Genomic DNA, 20,013 nt, shown 5'->3' with positions numbered 1-20,013 from the left:
GATGACTTAGTTGTGGGTCTGTGCCTATATTTGCCTCATTTTGTACATTATAAAGCACTATTCCAAGCTTTTTATGTTCAGAAAATTACTCTCGAAAAGTAAATAATGAAATGAATTTGAGAAAGATTTGTAAGTTAATTCATTGCCACATAATCACATTATATTCCCAACTGTTACTTCAGTGTCAACCACAATCGAAAATAGCATTTTTGATAAAGGTCCTCTGACTTTTGGAATTCAGTACATTTGAGACAGTTAACTTCATGACTTTGATTGAGGTAGATTCTATAATGAGAACTTTATTCTTTAAAAGAAGCCACTCTGACAAGGAAGCAAGCAAGTTCCATATCTGACAGGAATTTATATTTACTTTAATTAGAATATAACCTTTGTCGATGCTTAAAATTATATCTGTGTGACAGCAAACAACTCCAATTAGCAGCATATGGAAAAAAAAGGTAATCCATAGGTATATGTACATTCATAAACCTATATTTTTTTCCATAAATGATCAATGATACTGTAACTATTAGCTTTGAGTTCTTCTCCACTAACTAATACTAATACCTGCACTCTGGAGAGGATTTTTTTAAGCAGTTGTTGTGAGTGGTCATTACAGAGTTGTGATTGCTGGCCTTTTATGATCATCGGTGAAGTTACTTTTACATGCACATTTGTTGTGTCACTGTTGATCCCTTAAACTGTACATTGTGAAAAAACAAAACAATACCCACTCATCACATTATCACCTTCACTAAGAGTAGGACTGGTCATCATCTCCGTCAAGCTTCACAGATATGGCTGTTTTCAGTCCTGTAACATGTTACATATCCATTTGGACATCACTGGTTAAAGCCACACACCTCAGTATGTTTTCTGCTTGACATCTCCAAACACTTGCTTTCATGCCACCAGGCAGTTGGCGTTATTTTGGATGGAGTGACCAACAGAGTACGTATAATGGCCGTTTTATCCCTGTGGTTTTGGATCTTTTTCCTTTTCTGCATGGTATCTTGCTCCTTGTTTGTTGATTTGATACATCATTGCATGTTTGGTCTGAAACTTTTGGAACCTTTTTTCGTACAATATTTTCCCCGTATATTTCTAATGACTGATACCACTCCCTTGGTCTGTTGGACTTTTCATAGAAGGATTGGGCTGTAACTTCTTGACAATTTTCACCAAAGTTGTGTAACATGGGCCAAGGAAAAACATAAAAAGGGTGTATTTGTGTGTTTGTGTGTGTGTGTGTGGGGGGGGGGGGGGTAGGTCACTGGAGCATAGCAAAATATGGCTTCTTTTTTTTTACACTGTGATTGATAGAGGTCTGAAATTAAACTCTGTTGAGTGATGTTGCACAGACTGTGACATTTTGTGTGTATGTATTTGACATAGCAAACAAGTGTTTGTTTGTTTTTCTATGCCGGCATCTGTAGTTGTCAACCTGATGCTCCTGTTCTGTATTACTTGCTTATAACCACAAGAGAGCGCTATTAGTCCAAATGACTTTTACTGTTTGTCTTCCTTCCCAGCAGTCCACCTCTCATACTGTTGTCTCTGAGTGCCAGCAGCTGCAATGTTAGAGATCTAAATGTCATATGGATTACCCTGTTTATTCTATATATGGTTTAAGCAGCTTGGCTTAATTTATTAAGCATTTGTCTCTCTTCACTTCATTGGGTTACACACTCAAACAAGTACATATATGCAAATAAGTATGGATATCGAAAAAAGGAAATTCTTCTATTGCTTGAAATTTACTGTAGTTTTAAAGTGGTGATTGACAGTGATGATAAATAAAGGGTATGATTTGAAAATCCAGAGGAACTCTCAGAATTAAGTTATCTTGTATATTTTCAAGGGTATATATCTATATTTCTATATCTATTCATGTATTTGTTTTTGTCCAGAAATTCCTTTTAAAATGTTTTACTGATCAGTTTGTGTTGTCTTTCATCCAGCTTTCGATGACCATGATAGCGTGATGGATGACCGTGATAGTGACTACCGCAGTGAAACTGGCAACAGGCCTCCTCAGTTCCACAACACCCCCCAGACAAACTCATCACTACATCAGTACCCTATTGGACGCAGGGTGCAGCATCAAACCCTCTCTAGAGAGTCAGACTCAATGCAAAGCTATGAGTTAGACCACCAAGAAAGTAGGGGACCCAGGTAAACACACACCTGATAACAGATGCTCAGAAGCTGGGCTTGTCATAGCAATGCCACTTGAGGATGATACTACAAAGTTAGTTACCATGAATATCTGAAGTATACATTATATTTTTTTTTCCTGCTGGATTTAATCCCATTCTGTGTTCTTTTTACCTGGAGCAGGATCCACTGATAGATCCCAAACGACAAATGCAACATCTGTCATTAAGAGTCAAATTTAAAAGGAGAAATTGCACAGTTATATTCTGGCACATAAAATACCTGTATCATTACACAATGCAGTAAATAATTATGTTTGTATAAAAATATAATCATTGTTTATGCCAGTTTACAGATACAAGATAAAGTTGTTTGTGTCATTTTAACAAGTGAAAAAATTGTGTCACAAACAACCAAAACATTGACATACTTTTTATTTCTTTATTTTATTGATATAGTTTACCAGTGATTGTTTTATTTTATTTACTAATACATTTCAAATTCAAAAATGTTTTTTCATTTGCTTCTCTATATCTTTACTTGCATGATGAATTGAATTTTTTCGCTGTTTTCCACATCTAATGCTTATGTCTCTCTTTTCTTTGCATCATGTCTCACTGCTTCCTGCATTGCACTTTTAAAAAATTCCATCTAGGCGATCAAACAATAAGGAAGGAATACGAATAATCCCTGTTGACTCAGGAATGGGCGTGGAGGATTGGGAGAGCAAATATAAAGTGCCTGACTCAGGTGTATTGGACGACTACTTGGATGCTGAACAGAAAATGTGGGAGGACGAAGATAAAAGCATCATCTACCGAATCAGTGACAGCCCTTGTGAGTCTAAAAGCAGCAGGTTCTATCAGACAGTGTTATGTGAAGCACTGTCCCCTGAGGATATGGAGGAGCTGAATGGCAGACCACACACACAGGGACGTGGCTTTGGAAGTGGAGAAGTGCGGTTAATTTATAAAGAAGCTGGCAGCTTTGAGGATGAATCATCCCCTCCGGAAATTGATATAATTCCTTCTGTCAAACAGCTACGACAGCAGTCAGACAAAGAGGGCTTACTTTACAAGACAAGACTCTGGGCCAAAACTGCTTTAGAGGACACGCTTGAGAGCTACGCAGCTTTTTGTGAGGACGAGGCTGCTCGAGAAGAGGTCATTAGGATCAGGTTGAGGAATGAATACGATTCAGTTGGTTCAGATGAGATGCAATATTCCTTTGGGTCTGATGAGGAATTAGATGACCTGATGTTCAGCGAGGGAGATGCTACTTATGAATATGAAAGTTACTACTATCCTGACAAATATATTTCGCCTTTTGGAGGACAAGCCTATTTGGGTAATACGGAAACCAGTCATGCACAAGATCCCATGTTGTCTCCAGTAGATGAGCCAGGTGATGAATATGTTGATGCAATGGATGAACTTAAATGCTTAGTTCACTCAGTGTCTGAGTACCTGGCTGTAAAAGAGGAAGAAATCAAAAGCTACGAAACTCTGCCTAAGCCTATTAGAAGAAAACTACCACCACTGCCATCTGATGGTAGAGTTGTGCAGCCAGGGGGCGGTAATGAAGACAAACCTGAAGTTACGGAGGACAGTGCGGCTGAACAGGGTATGACTGAAGTAAAAACTGCCATGAGCTCATTATTCGATACAATCACAGGATCAAAGTCAACCACTGAGTCGGATGCCTTGAACAAAACTCCATCTCCACAACCACCACAGGCAGAATCAGGTATTTTAAAACTGCTCTCCAAAATTCCTAAAATTAGCGGTGATGCCACAGTAACCTCTGGTACCACTGAAACAGATCAACCTACCATCCTGGTACCACCCCAACCTGAATCTGGAATTTCTAAGCTGCTTTCATTCATTCCTAAAAGTGGTGGTACATCCCCTCCAGTGGCCATAGTTCCTCCTGCCTCCCAGGAGCCCCCAACAGAAAAGAAGTTCTCCCTTCAGTCTTTCATGCCTTTTCCTTTAACTGAGTCCAGTCGGCAGGCTGAAGCTAATTCAGCACCAGGCGTCACTGAGGCAGTAGGCAGTGCAGCCACTGCTAACCAATCCAGCTCTGGGATTGAGTCCATGTTTGGAATGCTTAGTCCTTTGAGATTTTTTTCCAGTGCACCATCATCTAGAGACCCATCACCTCAACCATCAGAACAAAGAAGTGCATCTTCTGCAAGCAATGAATCCCAGCAATCATCTGGAAATACGGCCTTTAGTGTTAGTGGGGATGGCTTACAAACAGAGCGTGAGATGAGACCAGGTTCAGGGAGTGAATCAATTGATCTTATTTCAGATATTGGTCATGGATCCACTGAGCTGTTGCAAGAAACAGGAAGTGGGTCAGTAGAGCTCCTTCCAGAGACAGAGTCATCTGGTGAACTACCTGATATTCAGCAAAGAAGAATTTCTCCACTATCTGAACCAAAACCAGAAATCAGTTCAGATGATACAGGATTCTTCAGTCCTCTAAAGAAATCTCTCTCTACTCTAATGCCAACAACCCCTCCTGAAAACTCACCACAGGCTGACACTAAGCCCGCAGAGGAGTCATTTTTAGGCAGAAAACTAAAAATTCCGTTTTTCTCCTCTGAAAATATTTCCACAACATCCCCATCAAAGGCAGAAGGAGGTGTGCTCTCTGGGATTCTTAAGTTTGCCTCTGGGGAAGACACCAATGCACCACCAAAGAGTCCATCACCGAGTCTTTCAAGAAGTCCCTCTCCAGGTCGTGCTGTGCTTCTTGAAAGTTTACCAAAGGGAAACACAGAAACTGGCTGGTTTTCAAACCTTTTCAAAGTCGCTCCAAGTGAACCTGCTAAGGAGCCTATGAAACCACAAACCCCCACTGTGACCCTAACCAAACCTAGCGGTGAGACTGAGCCACAAACAAAACAAATGTCCCTTGAAAGCACAGCAAGCACCGTCTCTACAAATGAACAATTGTCTCAGAAACAAATATCACCTGAAAAAGATCTCCAATGCAAAAAAGATGTTATGCCTGAGGAAGATGTCATACTGAGAGATCAGTATCCTCCCAGGCTGGTTGATCCAGCCAGATCAGAACCACAAGCCTCACAGGCTCAAGGCATTGTCTCTGGGCTATTGAAATTAGGTTCAACAGACGATGAGTCTAGGAAAGCCCAAGGAGGGGATAGTCAGAGTCAACAGGGTGGACTATTTTCAGGACTATTTCCATCAAATTCACAGTCTTCTCAGACACAGCAGAGATCCTGCAACCAACAATCCGGAGGACTGTTATCTGGACTTTTAAAATTTGCCTCTGATAATGTATCTGCTCCTACAAATCGATCACCATCAACCTTGCCTGGATGTGATATTCCTGTTCAAGAGCCAGTCCAACCTGCTGCTACACAGCCACCCACTGTAGGACTCTTATCTGGGCTCTTAAAAAGAGCTACAGACACAGTAACTGGGTCTCAGCTAACTCAGTCCAATCAAGAGTCTCAACCAGATAACCTTACAGCAAAAATGAAAGGACCTGAAGAAAACTTGAATCAAGAGACAACTCATCCTACTCAATCAGTAGGGATTGAATTAGATTTAAAAGAAGCCCCTCCCCATGATGTTGCCTCAGGTGAACAACTTGTCAAAGCTGAGCACCTGCCTGAAACCCCCCCCCTAAGACTACCTCCAAACATAACAGCAACAAACCTTCAATCTAGTGGACTCTTTGGGGGTTCATTAAACGTAACAGACACTGCCTTACAGCCACCAAAAAGACCTTTGGCTACACAAGCTTCTCAGCCAAGTCAGCAACCAGGTAGCATGTTATCTGGACTTTTTAACAAGATTGTAGAACCACATCCACCCTCAACATCTGAGCCAAACCAAAAATCAGTACAGCAAACACCCTTTCAGCAAGGAGGTTTCCTCTCTGGTCTTTTTGGAATTGGGAGCCAAGACTCTGTTCCTGCAAACCCTGCATTGCACACAATAGATAAGCAACACAGTGGCCCATTTAAGCATCAACCAAGCCAGCAACCAGGCAACACACAAAACACACAGCAACAAAACAAAGTCCCTCCACAACAGCCTCCTAGTAGTCCTGGACGAATACTCACTGGATTCTTAAGCAAAATTTCAGAGGCAGAAACTCCACAGTCTGCAGCACAGTCAGCGCGCCAGCAAACACAAAAAGAGGACCAAAAGACAACCCAGCAACCTCCTACTCAACAGGGAGGCTTCCTCTCTGGACTGTTTTCACCAGGCCCAACCCTTGCAGCACAGCAGCAACCACCTGTTAGCCGTCCAGACCAGCAAACCCAGCAAGGTAACAGACAACCACTGCGGCGGCAGAACCAAATAGCTCCACAACCTCCTGCCTCTTCTGCACCAGAGCCACAGCAGAGTGGACTGTTGTCAGGGCTACTCAGTAAATTAACATCTACTGATAATGCACCACAACCGCCCATCCCACTGTCTGACTCTCAGCAAGGCAGTAAATCAAACATTGTTGGACCTTTTCAAACAGCAGGTCCACAATCATCTCATCCCAATCAACAAGGAGGATTTTTTTCTGGTCTGTTTACTCAGACACCACTACCACAACAGCAACAGCCAAGTAAAACAACAAGTCCCAAAAACACAGTGACTGACCAACCTAGTCAAAGTGGAGGCTTGCTATCAGGTATTCTGAAACTTGCATCAGGTGAACATGTACCTCACGAACAGCAAACACCTAAACCTGGTCATGTAAGTCAGCCAGGGCAAAATCCATCCCAGGCTGAACCAGGGGGATTATTCTCTGGCCTCTTAAACAAAATTTCATCTAATGTAGAACAATTACCAGCTACTGATGATCAGATGAACCTTAAAAAAACACAACACATGCGTGCAGGGCAAGGACGACCACAGATTCAGAGAACAAAACCAGTAGAGGTGCATTCCTTCCAAGATGTGGCTACAGATAAGGATGTAAAAGGTCAAATGCAGAAGGGCTTCCTCTCAAGTCTTTTGAGTAACCCTGAGGAGTCATTATCAAGAACACAGCAGCCATCAACCTCCCAGCTTGGGAAGGAAGAACTAAAAAGTAACACAGATAGCAAGTCTTCAGGTTTGCTGTCAAGTGTTTTCAAAACAACGCTGAGTGACAGCAACACTTCTGCTTCTGAAACTGACAAAGGCCTACTTGGTCCTTTTCTATCAAAGAGTAAGGAGGATGTCCCTTCAAGTACAGCACCACACACAACCTCTGTTGTTACAACTACCACAACTGTTGGTATGCCAAAAGAAGCATCACTGTCAAAGGTTTGGAAAGATCCTACTATTCCCCCAACACAATGTTATCTTGAGGAAATTCAGCGTCTCTTGTATGGAACAGCAGATGAGTATGGCTACAAAGATCTTTTATACAACTTTACAGAGCATGGTGTAATTCCACCTGAATTATATGAACATCAGTGTCTCATAGAGGCTCTTCTGTGGCAACAGCTTAATGATTACGCACTAGCTGAGGCCCTTGCCACTCAAGTTCAGGAACACCCCCAGGCATACCAAGGCAATATTCCACCCACAGTTAGAGCATCCCAATTTGAGAAATACATGTGGTTAAATCCTAAAGATGTGGACATTAGTGATTTTAGTGTACCGTCACTTCCTTGGAGGGATACTGCTACTCAGCTTTTTGAGGGCCACAATCACTTTTTGGAGCCGGATGAAGACATTGTGTTGTTTGACATGAGTTGCAGAGAAAAGACATTCTGGAGTAGCTGTGACCATTTGGATGACTTAGATAAGAACAGAAAACCTTGGATTTTGGAAGGTAGTGGTCTAAATCTGTCCACAGAAAAACGAAATTCACAACTGATAAGATGTCAGTCACTTAAAGCATTCAACAAAGTAGTGGACTCAAGTGGAACTGGAAATGATATAAAAGTTGAAGACTTTGGTTTAAAGTCAGCCACTGAATTTTTAAAAAGGCTTGCCAAGAAAGGGGGTCCAATGGATTTAACTCGGGGTGCTATGGATTTAAGCATGTCTGCAGGAGCCACAGGTGATGCAGACAATGAAATGCTCTTTGAGGATTCTGAATGGTATCAGCAATGGCTTTCACTGTTGGAGCAAGGGTTGTGGTGGCCAGCTGAAGCTGGAGATTGTGGATATTATGTGTATACAAATGAAGAATTTATTTATTCTCTTTTAACTGACAAAGCTGGTAGACATCTATATGCTTGTGCTGCACCAGATGACATACAAGCTCTTGAAAATATCACTGAAAATATAGCAAACATGAAACAAAAAAATAAGAACAAAGTAACTCTTTGTGGTTTCAAAATCCCCCTTTACTCCGAAGATAGGGGCCTCTGGTTTCCAGGGCAGCAACAAAGCAAGTTAGGGCTTTCAGATGCCCCAATGGACCTGACATCTGCCTTAAGTAAAGGTGAAAAAATAATGAACATGAATTTAGAGAGCTTCTCTCAGATGTTTCAGGAATCTATATCTTCTCAATCAGAGCGACCTATAGATTTTACTGTGTACAAGCTTAAAAAGATCAAAGTGGAGTCAGCTCAAAATGATAACAGCTGTCCTGAGGAGCCAATGGAGGCAGCTGACCTTACATTAAAGTCATTAAAAGGGGGACATGGAGGGCCATACTGGAAGAACCAGCACATAAAAGAAGTAATTACATCATCATTGCCTCCACCTTCTTCAAGGTACCCTTCAACGCAAATCTCAAAAAATAGACATTATCCAATCCCTGAAATTACAATTGCACATGCGGATGACACACCCAGAGACCAATTACAACAAAAAAGTAAATCTGGCGAACGGTCACACTCAACACCTGCTGGATCACCATCACCAGAGACATCAAAAATATCGAGAAATCTTCCTAAGACCCCACCAGCTTCAAAGATACCAGGACCTGTGCAGATAGGAAGAAAGCTGCCAACAACACTAACTGTCACCAAAGAGCCGTCAGTCACGGGAACTGCTCCAACTGTTGTTGTGCCTTCTGCTTCTTTACAGAAACATCAGCATGTAAGGCAGCAATCTCAGGCAGAAAAACCAAGAGTACTACCAGAAGCAAACAAAACTACAGTTACAGGGATGTGTGATGTTAGCAAACACTGCAGTACTTCAGCACACCAGTCATCCTTTCTGCCTAAAAAGCCACAAGATTCATCCAAGGAATTTAATCCAAAATTACATATCTTGAATACCAGCTCAATGAAATATGCAACAGCAAAACTTTACAACCAAAATCACAACATTGGCACTCCTACTGACCCTCAAATAGGCAACAAAGTCCTGGATTTTTCTGCCACAATTTATAGAAACCAAAATATCAAACAAAACAATTCAAAAGATAACAAAAATGAATCTTCTCACAAAGAGGAAGCTATTGACTTTAGAAAGTACAAGTTGAAAAGAGAGAAAGAGCTGATGGAGACTGAGGCAAGCATTGACTTCAGTGATAAAATCACAATTGCTGTAGATCTTTCTACACAGATTGAGAACAAGGATGTAGAATGGTACAACGCAAAATATCCAAGTCTGGATACATGTCAAGAAAGAGTTTCAGTAATGACGACTGTTTCTCAGACCACTAGCTCAGTTAACCAGCATAAAAAAACAGTGGAAAGATCATCCATTCTACAAACTATAATTAGCCCTGTATTTTCAACTACCCATATCAAAATACCACTAGCCTCTCACAGTGCTGCTTTAACAACTGACACAGATAAAACTGGTTTAACAGCCTCTGGCAGGGAAGCTAAATATATTTCATCAGAAACTTTTCATGTATCATCTAATGAATTATCCAAGAGTTCTGACACTAATGTGATGATAGCTACAACACAAAACTGTTCCATTTCCAGTAAAGTATCAAGTCTCAGTGGAGGTCCTAAACAAACTGGATCAGTAGAAACCATCCCTATCTCACCTCTGGCAAGACAAGAAGTGGAGCCTAAGAGACAACAATTCAGTCGTACTTTAAAAGAACAGATGCATCAATACAAATCATTAGTTGGAACTGATAGAAGACAGCAGATTGTCATCGACAATAAGAGGGCTATACCTGCTTCCTGTCAGTCCAGTGGAAAGGCACAGCACTATCAGAAGATCACTGCACCAGCAAACTCGATTAAAGCCGTTTTAGATATGTCTGCTAAAACATCAATAAACCTGCAGACTCCACAGACTGTGCTACCATCAAGGGATCCAGTTGATGAGGCTCTATCATTGACAAAGAAGAAACCATTAACTTCTGAGGAGGGAGACAAACATCCTAATCTTCAGGAATCCATTGACCTGTCATATAAAGAATTACCAGTATTACAGGAACAAATTGTAGAGTGTAGTCACTCTGTAACAGTTGAGGGAGATCATTCTCATGCTATTAAGGGAAATTACAGTGGAAGAAAAGAGGATATTTCATTTAGTATCTGGACAGCATCATTACCACCACAACAAACTCTTTCAGATAGGACCACTGAATCCCTTGAACTTCCATTACTCCAGCAAGTCACAGCACCAGCTAATACAATCAAGGCCACGCTAGACATGACTTCAAAATCTTCTGCTAAACTAAAAGAGGTGGTTCCAGATGTCAGAAGAGATGACTGTCCTACTGAAGCAATACCGCTGACAAGAGGGAAGTCAAATGCTCAAGAACTTGCACGAAAAAATTCTGTTGGTCTACCACTAGTCGTAAATGTTTCTTCCCAAGAACCTGAAGGCTTTAAAGCCAGTTATCCAAATGCAAAGCAAGAGTTTGAGAACAGGACTCAGTGCCCCTCAGATTCAATTCCACATCAGGAACAATCCTGGCATAATTCACCTGCTGTCTTTGGGCCTTCAAATTCACAGTTGTCATTTATTGGTCAAACATATCACACATCAACTTTGATAGACTCTGGTACAGCTGCAGCTCTTGATATGTCTGCCAAACCATCCCAGGTCTCACAGAAAACTAAAGCTCCAGAGTCTGATTCTAATCTGGATGAAGCAGTTTCACTTACCAACAAACCAAATGCAAGAGCAATTGGCAGAAGAGATTCCATTGGTATGCCCCTGGTAGTTGAATTAAAGCCACAAGAATCAACATGCCAGAGGCAAACTCAAAGTGAGCATGAATACCAAACCCAGGATGGAAATATTGGATCCTTTTCACAACCATCACTTACCAACTGTGAGAGAAAGCAGCTTTCTATTGCTAGTGTCACCAATCTTGTTACACCACCTTATTCAGCTTCTACTGCTCCTGCAAACACAGTTACAGGTACAGTAGATATGACCACTAAGACTTGCCAGTCAGACACAGTGCCATACTATTCAGATCCAGTGTCAATGATAAGGACAAGGCGATTGAGCATCGCGCATTCTCAAACAGACTCTGTTGGTGTTCCACTGATTGTAGAGACACAACACCCTTCTCAAGAGCAGCTTCAAAGGCATCAGACACTGGTTGAGTCTCAAAAACAAATGCAGAGTGGCTCTTGGGAAAATTGTCAAAGAGAATCAGCACCTGCCAACTCTATCAAAGGTTCTGTTGATATGTCTCCAAAACCACACTTTACATCATCTGAAACAGCTCTTGATACCTCGTCAACTGGAGCTGTGCCATTGCTCGGAAACAGGACAACTGCAACAAGTAATTGCTTGGGTGCTGTACCACTAATAGTGAAACAACCTGTGCATCAAAAAGGAAAAGTAGCCTTGAGCGGAGTCAACACAACTGAGACATTGCATATGCAGATATCCACCTGCCATAGCAGTGAGGTCTTTTCTGCATCAAAGTACATGCACATACATAAAATAAATAAGCCAGTGGACTACTCAGCAAAAGATACCCCAATTACTACATATACTGTAAGTTGTATCATTGAATCAGGAGATGGAAAGCCACTTGATTTCACCAATAACAAGTCAAGGAAAGAACTATTTGAAGGAAAGAAACATGGAAGGCAAATGGTAAAGAAAATATTGGGTGTTGTTGACCTAACAGTAGATTGTCAAAACAAAACTCCACTTACCAGTCATCAAAATGTGAAGGATCTATCCTCTCCAAATGTGTCCGAACAGACCACCACTCATGGGATAAATGAGAAAGAGCAATCAGGAACAGAATTGAAAATTGTACCAGGGAGTACTTTGGGTTCTCAGTTCGTCCCTTTTCAAAGAAAGATACTGCTTCCTCAGAATTATCCCCCACAGGCTGATACATTCTCACCAAACAGTACAAATCAGCTGGCCCGTAGTGAACATGTTGAATCAAAGAAGCCTGATCAAATGCCTCCAAACAAACCTCACTTAACAACACAACATCCACTCCCACAATACTATCAGCCTGTTGTGGAAAGTGGCTGGACAGCGAAGGATTCTTTTACATGTCAGACTAAGGCCCCAGAGTTGCAAAGACAAGAGACTGGTGTTCTAAATGACATAAGACAAAGAGCCAAAATTTTTATCAAGCAGCCAACTGTGGGAAGCTTTGGGAGCACTGAGGAAAGTGCATACGAATGTGACACTGTAACAAGTACAGAACAGTCATTGTCACTTTTACCAAGAGAAAAGCTGAACTGTACATCCCCAACCATTTCCTCCCCTCAGTCCTTTAAAGCTCAATCATCACCTGCTTTAGTTATTAAGCCAACTCATGAAAAACAAAGAAAAGACACTTCTGTGGATGTGAGACCTATACAGAGCAGTCTAACTACAGGTACTTATGCAAAACAACCTCCTCAGCTGTCAAAACAACTTGATTCAAGCCACTACCCTGACAATGTGCAGCAATATCATGAAACTTCAAGTTCTGTGACTGCTGTTCGATGTGTATCAGAGGGAACTACGCCAATATCACAGCCCACTGCACAACATGAACCTGTCCCTGTAAAAGAAGTTAAAAGTAATATGGACCTAGGGACAGCAGTGGAAATGCCAGCAATGCCAAACGAATCCACTTCTGCCAAAGGTTTGATTACATTATTAAGTGATTTGGGTTCACAACAGGACAGGACAGAACCAACTGAACTGGTGTCCCACCACTCTCAAATTGCATCTACACCTGTTGAGCCAAAGATTCAGGTTACTACAACAGAGTTACCTGCTGTTACCAACGTTGCAGATTCTACTGATAAGAAAATATCATCTGAATTGTCCCAAGACCAATCTGTTGCTCAATCACAATGTAAAGGAGAAGGTTTTATATCAGGTGTGAGCCCTCAAACGTCCAAACATTCACCTTTAACCTCTCCCTCTTTTGAGTTCCCTATCAAGTCTAAACCTGTTCATCAAGACAATCAACATCTCCAGGAAATACAAAACACAAGTCCAACAAGAGACATACTACCAGGCGTAGTATTGCCCCTTCCACCATCTAAACCCACCAATACCACGCCACCCATTGAAATTCTTCAAAAAGAGAGTTCAATAGATCTCTCGCAGACGGTTGAAGGTAAATCTGAAGCTCTCCAAGAAGAATATTCTGTCCTCAGACAAAATACGGATATATCCGAATCAGACATGTCACAGCAACAAAGTGCAGAAGAAAACAAACCAACTACAACCATAGTCTCTGTTGATTATAACAGTGGACTTGGTGAAGACTCTAATCTAGCTAACATAAAACAGGAGAAAATCAGCAATCCCAGGTCAATCTACATTGGCATTAATTGTTCACAAGTACCTCCTGTTGATACAGAAATTGATTCAAGTGAGCCAAAGTGTTATGTTAGACTACCCCATATATTTGTTTCAGCTGCAAGTTCACCAGAAGATGAGACAACTGAGTCTGAGTTCAAAGAATGCAGTCAGTGTGAGGTGCAAGAACTCAATGTCCATGAAGACACTGCCCCTACTGTAGAAATGCTAGTAGACTGTAAGGATTCATCACCTGTTAATGATAAAGCACAGCCAGATATATCTGAGGATGCTGCTGCTACAGAAATTTGTAGTACTGAGGCCAAAACCTATTCTCCAGAACTGAATTTAGTGGATGGAATGAATGCAGATGAACAAGCCAATCAGTGTACCCAAACCAAGAGAACCTCAACCACAGAAGCTTCAGAAACCGATGTAAAGGCAGAGACCACTCCATCTTCTGAGCTATACTCCAGTGATGGAAAATCAATAGCTCCCGACATTCCGACACCATTTAAAAAAGTTGTGTCACATAGTGACCTCGTCTCTCAAGTTGAAAGCACAACTTCAATGCTAGCACCATTAAAATGTGTTGAATCTGTTGATGAGTTAGCCCACGAGGATAAAAGCCCAACTTCAGATAAAATTATGCCTCATGACATTCAGTCCCCTGATAAATTGTCATTGAAAGAAGAACCCTTGAATGAAAAATCCCTTGAAGGATTCCAACAACTTCATTACAAAAACAAAGGGGATGCCAATTCATCTGCTCCTGAAACCAGTCCTGTTAAATCTCTCAAAGACGAAACCACAACATCCAAGGAAGATAGTTTAAATTTAAAGACTGCTCAAATTCAGGCTGGCCATCCCACTGAGCAACAAGGACAAGGCCTCTTTTCGATGTTTAGTGGCCCTACTGCAAGCTCACAACAGACATCTTCTCAATCTGGTCGATCAATACTCGATGGCATTCTGCCTGGCTCATCAACCAAAGACGTGCCTGGCACAGGACTGCTGTCGATGTTTGGTGGGTCAAATGTCACATCTTCACATGGATTCAAAAGCCAACCACTACCTCAGGAAACTCCACAAGAGCCCCAGACAAAGGGTTTATTCTCTATGTTTAGTGGCTCCAATAGTCAACCACCACCTGGCCCAAGAGGTCCAACTGCTGGTGTGTCACCTAGAGGTACTCCACCAAAAGAAACCCCAGGCAAAAGCCTATTTTCCATGTTTGGTGGACATGCCCCTCAGCAGCAAGTTGCTCCTAGAGGTCCTTCTGGGGCTAGTGCAGGGTCTTTTTTTGGTGGTATCCTCCCAGGCTCAGCTACAAATAAAGAAAGTCCTGGAACAAGTCTGCTCTCCAAGTTTGGAGGTCCAAGTGGCCAGGTCCAAACTGGACCTAAAATCCCTCAAACAGGACATTCAGTTTCACCACTTGGACCCAGAGCTTCAGAGCCCTCAGGAAAAGGACTATTCTCTGTGTTTATTGGGCAAAACCAGCAAGGATCAGCAGCAAATGCCACAGTCAGTAAACCACCTGAATCAGAGGGCATTTTCAAAGTTTCTTCTATGTTTTCACTCGGTGGGAGCTCTGATAGTAATAAATGTAAAACCAGTTCTGGTTTATTTGGTAAGTCCTCCATGGAAGAGCCCAAAGCTGAGACAGAAGTACTTTCTTTTGGCAAGGAGGAATCAAGAGATCTCCTTGTTGAGGTTTCCAAAAATGTTCCTCCAACGCTGCTTCAAAGCCCATCACTGCATAAAATGGAACTCCAAACAGACCAGACAAGCAAAGATGAGCAAATTTCAATCTTGGATAGCATTAGAAATATCTCTGAAAATTCTGTTCCCTTAGCAGATTTACAACAAGAGTTGGACGAAATAGCAACAGTGCAACACCTTCCATGTGCTGAAAATTCCACAATTGTGGATGAAAGTTCAGTTACTGAGAAACCAAAGGTGACCATTAATCTACCTGAAAAAGCAATGATACAGGACCAAGAGATTGTAAATGTGGAACAGTCAGAAATCCAGGAAATGGATAAGGACCCAGACATTGTAAATGTGGAACAGTCAGAAATCCAGGAAGTGGATAAGGACCAAGACATTTTAAATGTGGAACAGTCAGAAATCCAGGAAGTGGATAAGGACCAAGACATTGTAAATGTGGAACAGTCAGAAATCCAGGAAGTGGATAAGGACCCAGACATTGTAAATGTGGAACAGTCAGAAATCCAGGAAGTGGATAAGGACCAAGACATTGTAAATGTGGAACAGTCAGAAATCCAGGAAGTGGATAAGGACCAAGACATTGTAAATGTGGAACAGTCAGAAATCCAGGAAGTGGATAACATTAATGTAGATAAAGTTGATGTTACAGATGTTGACAGAAAGATTTCTGAATTAGAAGGAAATATTGAATTTAAGTGCATAAGTGATTGTCCTGCGATATCAGACAAAAATTACATACAGATGCCAGAAGGTATTGGCGAGAGATCAGGTATGGCTGGATTGGAACATGTGAAACCTGTTATTGAAGAGGAGGCAAAAATCTTTGCAAAGGAAAAGAAAGCTGAGGTGCTACTGGAAGCTGCTTTTGAAGAAGTAGGAGCAGGTACAGATGGGGAGGAATCAACTAAGGCACCTACAGAAGTTCCTGGTAAAGAACAAAGAGCAGTTGCAGATGTGGAAAAATCAACTGAAGCATCTACAGAAATTCCTGTTGAAGAACAAAGAGTGGTTGAAAATATGGAAAAATTAAATGAGAAACTTATTAAAGTTGTTGATATACACAAGGCTGTTGCTGGTGTGGGAGTATCCACTGAAGGCGCAGTTGAAGTTCATGCAGGACTGGTGGTTACACAGAAACCTATGGCCGAGTCAGCAGAAGGTACACTTGCAATTGGGACTACAGATTCAGAATTTCAAAAATCTAGTGAAGAGGACTTGAAAGACACATGTAATGAGATTGCAAAGGAATCCAAGAAAGAAAATTTTGAGCTTGGAGAATCCAGGGCACATCTTCGACATGAGAGTAGTAATTCTGTTGTGGTACCCCCTTCAATTGAAAAGGAAAGAAGTATTGGTCCTAGCAAAGCAGAAATTGTGACATCTCAAGATGTAGGACAACTGGAAGGTCAAGAATTAGGACCAGCTAAACCTCCACCACAGCAACTAACCAGACAAGCAATGGCCAGGGCACCTGGTCCACAAGGACAAAGAATGGCAGCACCAAGGATGGGAGGGCCACGTATGGGGGGCCCAAGAATGGCAGGACCAAGAATAGCAGGATCACAGAAGCCTCTTGAACCAGCTACATTTTCTGGCTTTATGTCTATGTTTTCAAGCTCAAATGCCCCAAATAAATCATCAACTGTTGGCGGATTTTTTGGAAGTTCATCTGGTTCGCTTTTTGGACCGTCCACTGCTCCTCATCAGCCACAACCACAGCAACAACAGAAAAGCTCATTTTTTGGCCTATCAAGTAGCATTGGTACAGATTCTTTGTCCAGTGATATATTTGGGATATTCAAGGGCCCTGAGACAACAAAATCAGACAATTATCATCAGTCTAATGCACTGTCTGGACAAGGGGATAGTTCTACAAAAGAATCTGTCCCTTACAGCACTGAAAAACTGGACACAGAAATTAGACCTTCATCTCCAGTTGCACCCTCTAAGAGCACAGAGGACACTGAGGTCCCTGAAAAACATTTAGAGGAGGAGGCAGAAACAAAAGATGAGGAGGCAGAAGAGGGTTCTCTTGTTGAAACCACTACGAAAAAAGCAGGGCATGATGAACCTGTTGGGCATACCGTGGAGCCAGACTCAGCACTGTCAGAAAAAGCAACGCCAGTTTTTGAAACTGAAAGCCTTAGTGAAAAATTGAGCCTAACTGCCCCTAAGTTTGGCTTCTTGTCTGTAACTGCTGAAGGCACATCGTCTATTGCATCCTTTTTCTCCTCCTCTCCATCTCCAACCACAGATGCAAAGGCAGCACAGCAACAACAGTCAGATGGTGGTCTCTTCTCTGGTTTTAAAAGCCTCTCAGCTGGTATCTTCCATGATGAAAAGCCATTAGGAAAGGAAGAAACATCATCTTCTTCATCTTTTTTTGGTGTGAAGTTTGGCTCAACATTTTTAAACTCTGAAACCCCAAAAACTGACCTCTGCCCTCAGGTGGTCACAGCTCAGCCTCAGCTTGAGAGTCCAAAAATAACAGAGGACTTTTGCGAACCAGAGTCAGAGAGACCTTCCCCTGGGTCTGGAGACACTGAAAGTGCAGATACCAGTGACACAGAAGGACCGACTGAAGCTTCAAAACCAGGAAGCTGCGACACCTTAGCAAAGTCTCCACAGTCTGGCCTCCCCTCTAAATCAGTTTCCCTTGCAGAATGTTTGGATAAACCTAATTTAGAAATCACCCTTTGTGATGTTAAAGAACACAAAGTTGGCACAACTGACAGCATGAATTCAGAGCCACCAAAGGACCTGCTGCCAGTGGAAGGGGCAAAAAGGCTAGTATCATCTGTATGATAAAGGGCATATCAGTTTATCATGCTAGTGTAGAGAAATCATCAGCGCTTTCCACCTTGTACTCCATTTTTTTATTTCTGTTCCACCTGTGACATCTGTAACTCTTTCTTCATCACTTTTCCAGTCAAATACACAAACTAACTCAAACTTTTTTTTTTTATTAAAAGGGGTTGGTGAAACCAAAGGAGTTCACCACATACTAACCCTTCAAAAGTAAATACATGCACAATTTGGATTTGAATTTGGAATGGAAACAACACATTCGCCTGGACACCGTTATGTGTACGTGTATGGAAGCTAGTTTGTACTTACAGCACCTCAGCAATAGCTTTCCTGACAGTGATGGAAGTGTGATGAATGAAGAGACTGATGATCTTTATCTATTAGCTTTTCACTTGCAAGGTGTGTACAAAGCTCCTCTTTTTCTGTTCCTTTTAATTCCCTGAATTATGCTCTCAGGCTCAGTCAATTTGTTTATATGAATCAAACCTGGAAAGATTTATGATGTTGTGGCAGTACACACTGCAAAGGCAGGCTGGGCACTGGAATAAAAAAGGAGCAGTGAGAAGTCATTTGGCCTATGCCCAAGACAAAGTAAATCATGCCTGTTAAAGGCACTTTTCCTGTCCCTGCAATCTCAATCATCAAGCACCCTCAAATAGGTAGTCTCTTATTCAGCCAGCCACAGTCTTTAACTTTTTAATATCCCTTTTATTTCTAGGATAAGGAATTGTAAATAAACTGCAAAAGTACAAACAATAGTAGTTAAAGTTGTGAAATTTTCTTTAGCTGGTCTCACGTCAATATGCTGTCACTGACTTAAACCAGCAGTATGAACAAACATATTTGAGATGGCTTGGGACGTCCCAGCATTGCTTGAAGTGCTTTTTTTTTTGCATGATTTTTAGAGTAATATGCACTCAGTTAAGTCCCATTGAACACTGTTAGTTTCCCTTTTTTCTGTCACCTTCTTCCCTGGATCTGATGATTGTTGTACCCCGAGAGGCAATACACATAAGCAGTCCCTTGGAATTTCAGAATCAATGATAAATTGCGTAATAAAAGAGCACAGCATACCTTACATACTGAATATGAAATTAAATCTGGAAATGCCTCAAACCGGCACTTTTTGCTAAAGGTCAACATGAGTTGACCTAAGTGGTTGCATAATAATGTCTGCAAGAGAATGACCCAAGTCCTTGTTATCAAGAGGGAGTTTCAAAACCTCTGCAATAAAGCATGATCCACATTTTAATTTAAATTATAGCTCCATTTAGAGAAAAAAACACAATGGTGTGTCTGTGTTTCAGTCAGACCACCTCCTTTCCAACTCCACTATCTTGACCAAATATTGCTTTAGGCTCTTTTTGGCATGATTTGCTGAACGCAGATTACTATCTGCGTTCAGGTTAGCCCCATTGAACATTGTTAGTTTTTCTTGTTTTGTGTCACCTTCTTCCCTGGATCTGTTGGTTGTTGTACCCTGAGGGGCAACACACATAAGTAGTACTATGGAATTTCAGAATAAATGAAAATGACTGATTGATAGTCTATTATTCTTGTTACAAGTTGCAAACTTGATCATCAAAATCGGAGTTTTGCACAGTCCGTGACTGATACCAATAACAGATGTGATAATAAAGTGAAGTGTATATGGATGCCAGGAACTCAGAAAGAGAGGATTTATATC

General features: G+C 41.5%; 1 protein-coding gene across 2 annotated transcripts in view; it reads left to right on the top strand.

The window, feature by feature from the left end:
• The window catches only part of LOC147260366 (uncharacterized), a 187,672-nt gene that overhangs the window by 59,233 nt on the left and 108,426 nt on the right, over positions 1-20,013 (top strand). The window contains exons 8-10 of one of the 2 annotated variants that reach the window (XM_086206927.1): positions 916-951; positions 1,962-2,175; positions 2,813-18,304. In XM_086206927.1, coding sequence (XP_086063053.1) covers positions 916-951; positions 1,962-2,175; positions 2,813-18,304 — 15,742 coding nt within the window. The remainder of the gene's footprint in view (positions 1-915; positions 952-1,961; positions 2,176-2,812; positions 18,305-20,013) is intronic. The other variant, XM_086206926.1, reaches the window with a different exon arrangement.

This window comes from Aulostomus chinensis, chromosome 6, assembly GCF_037954235.1.
Source record: "Aulostomus chinensis isolate RoL2024-O1b breed Wild chromosome 6, RoL_Achi_v1.0, whole genome shotgun sequence".
NCBI classification, from domain to species: Eukaryota; Metazoa; Chordata; class Actinopteri; order Syngnathiformes; family Aulostomidae; genus Aulostomus; species Aulostomus chinensis.
Note: the sequence above shows the minus strand (reverse complement) of the source record. Positions and strands in the feature narration are given on the sequence as shown.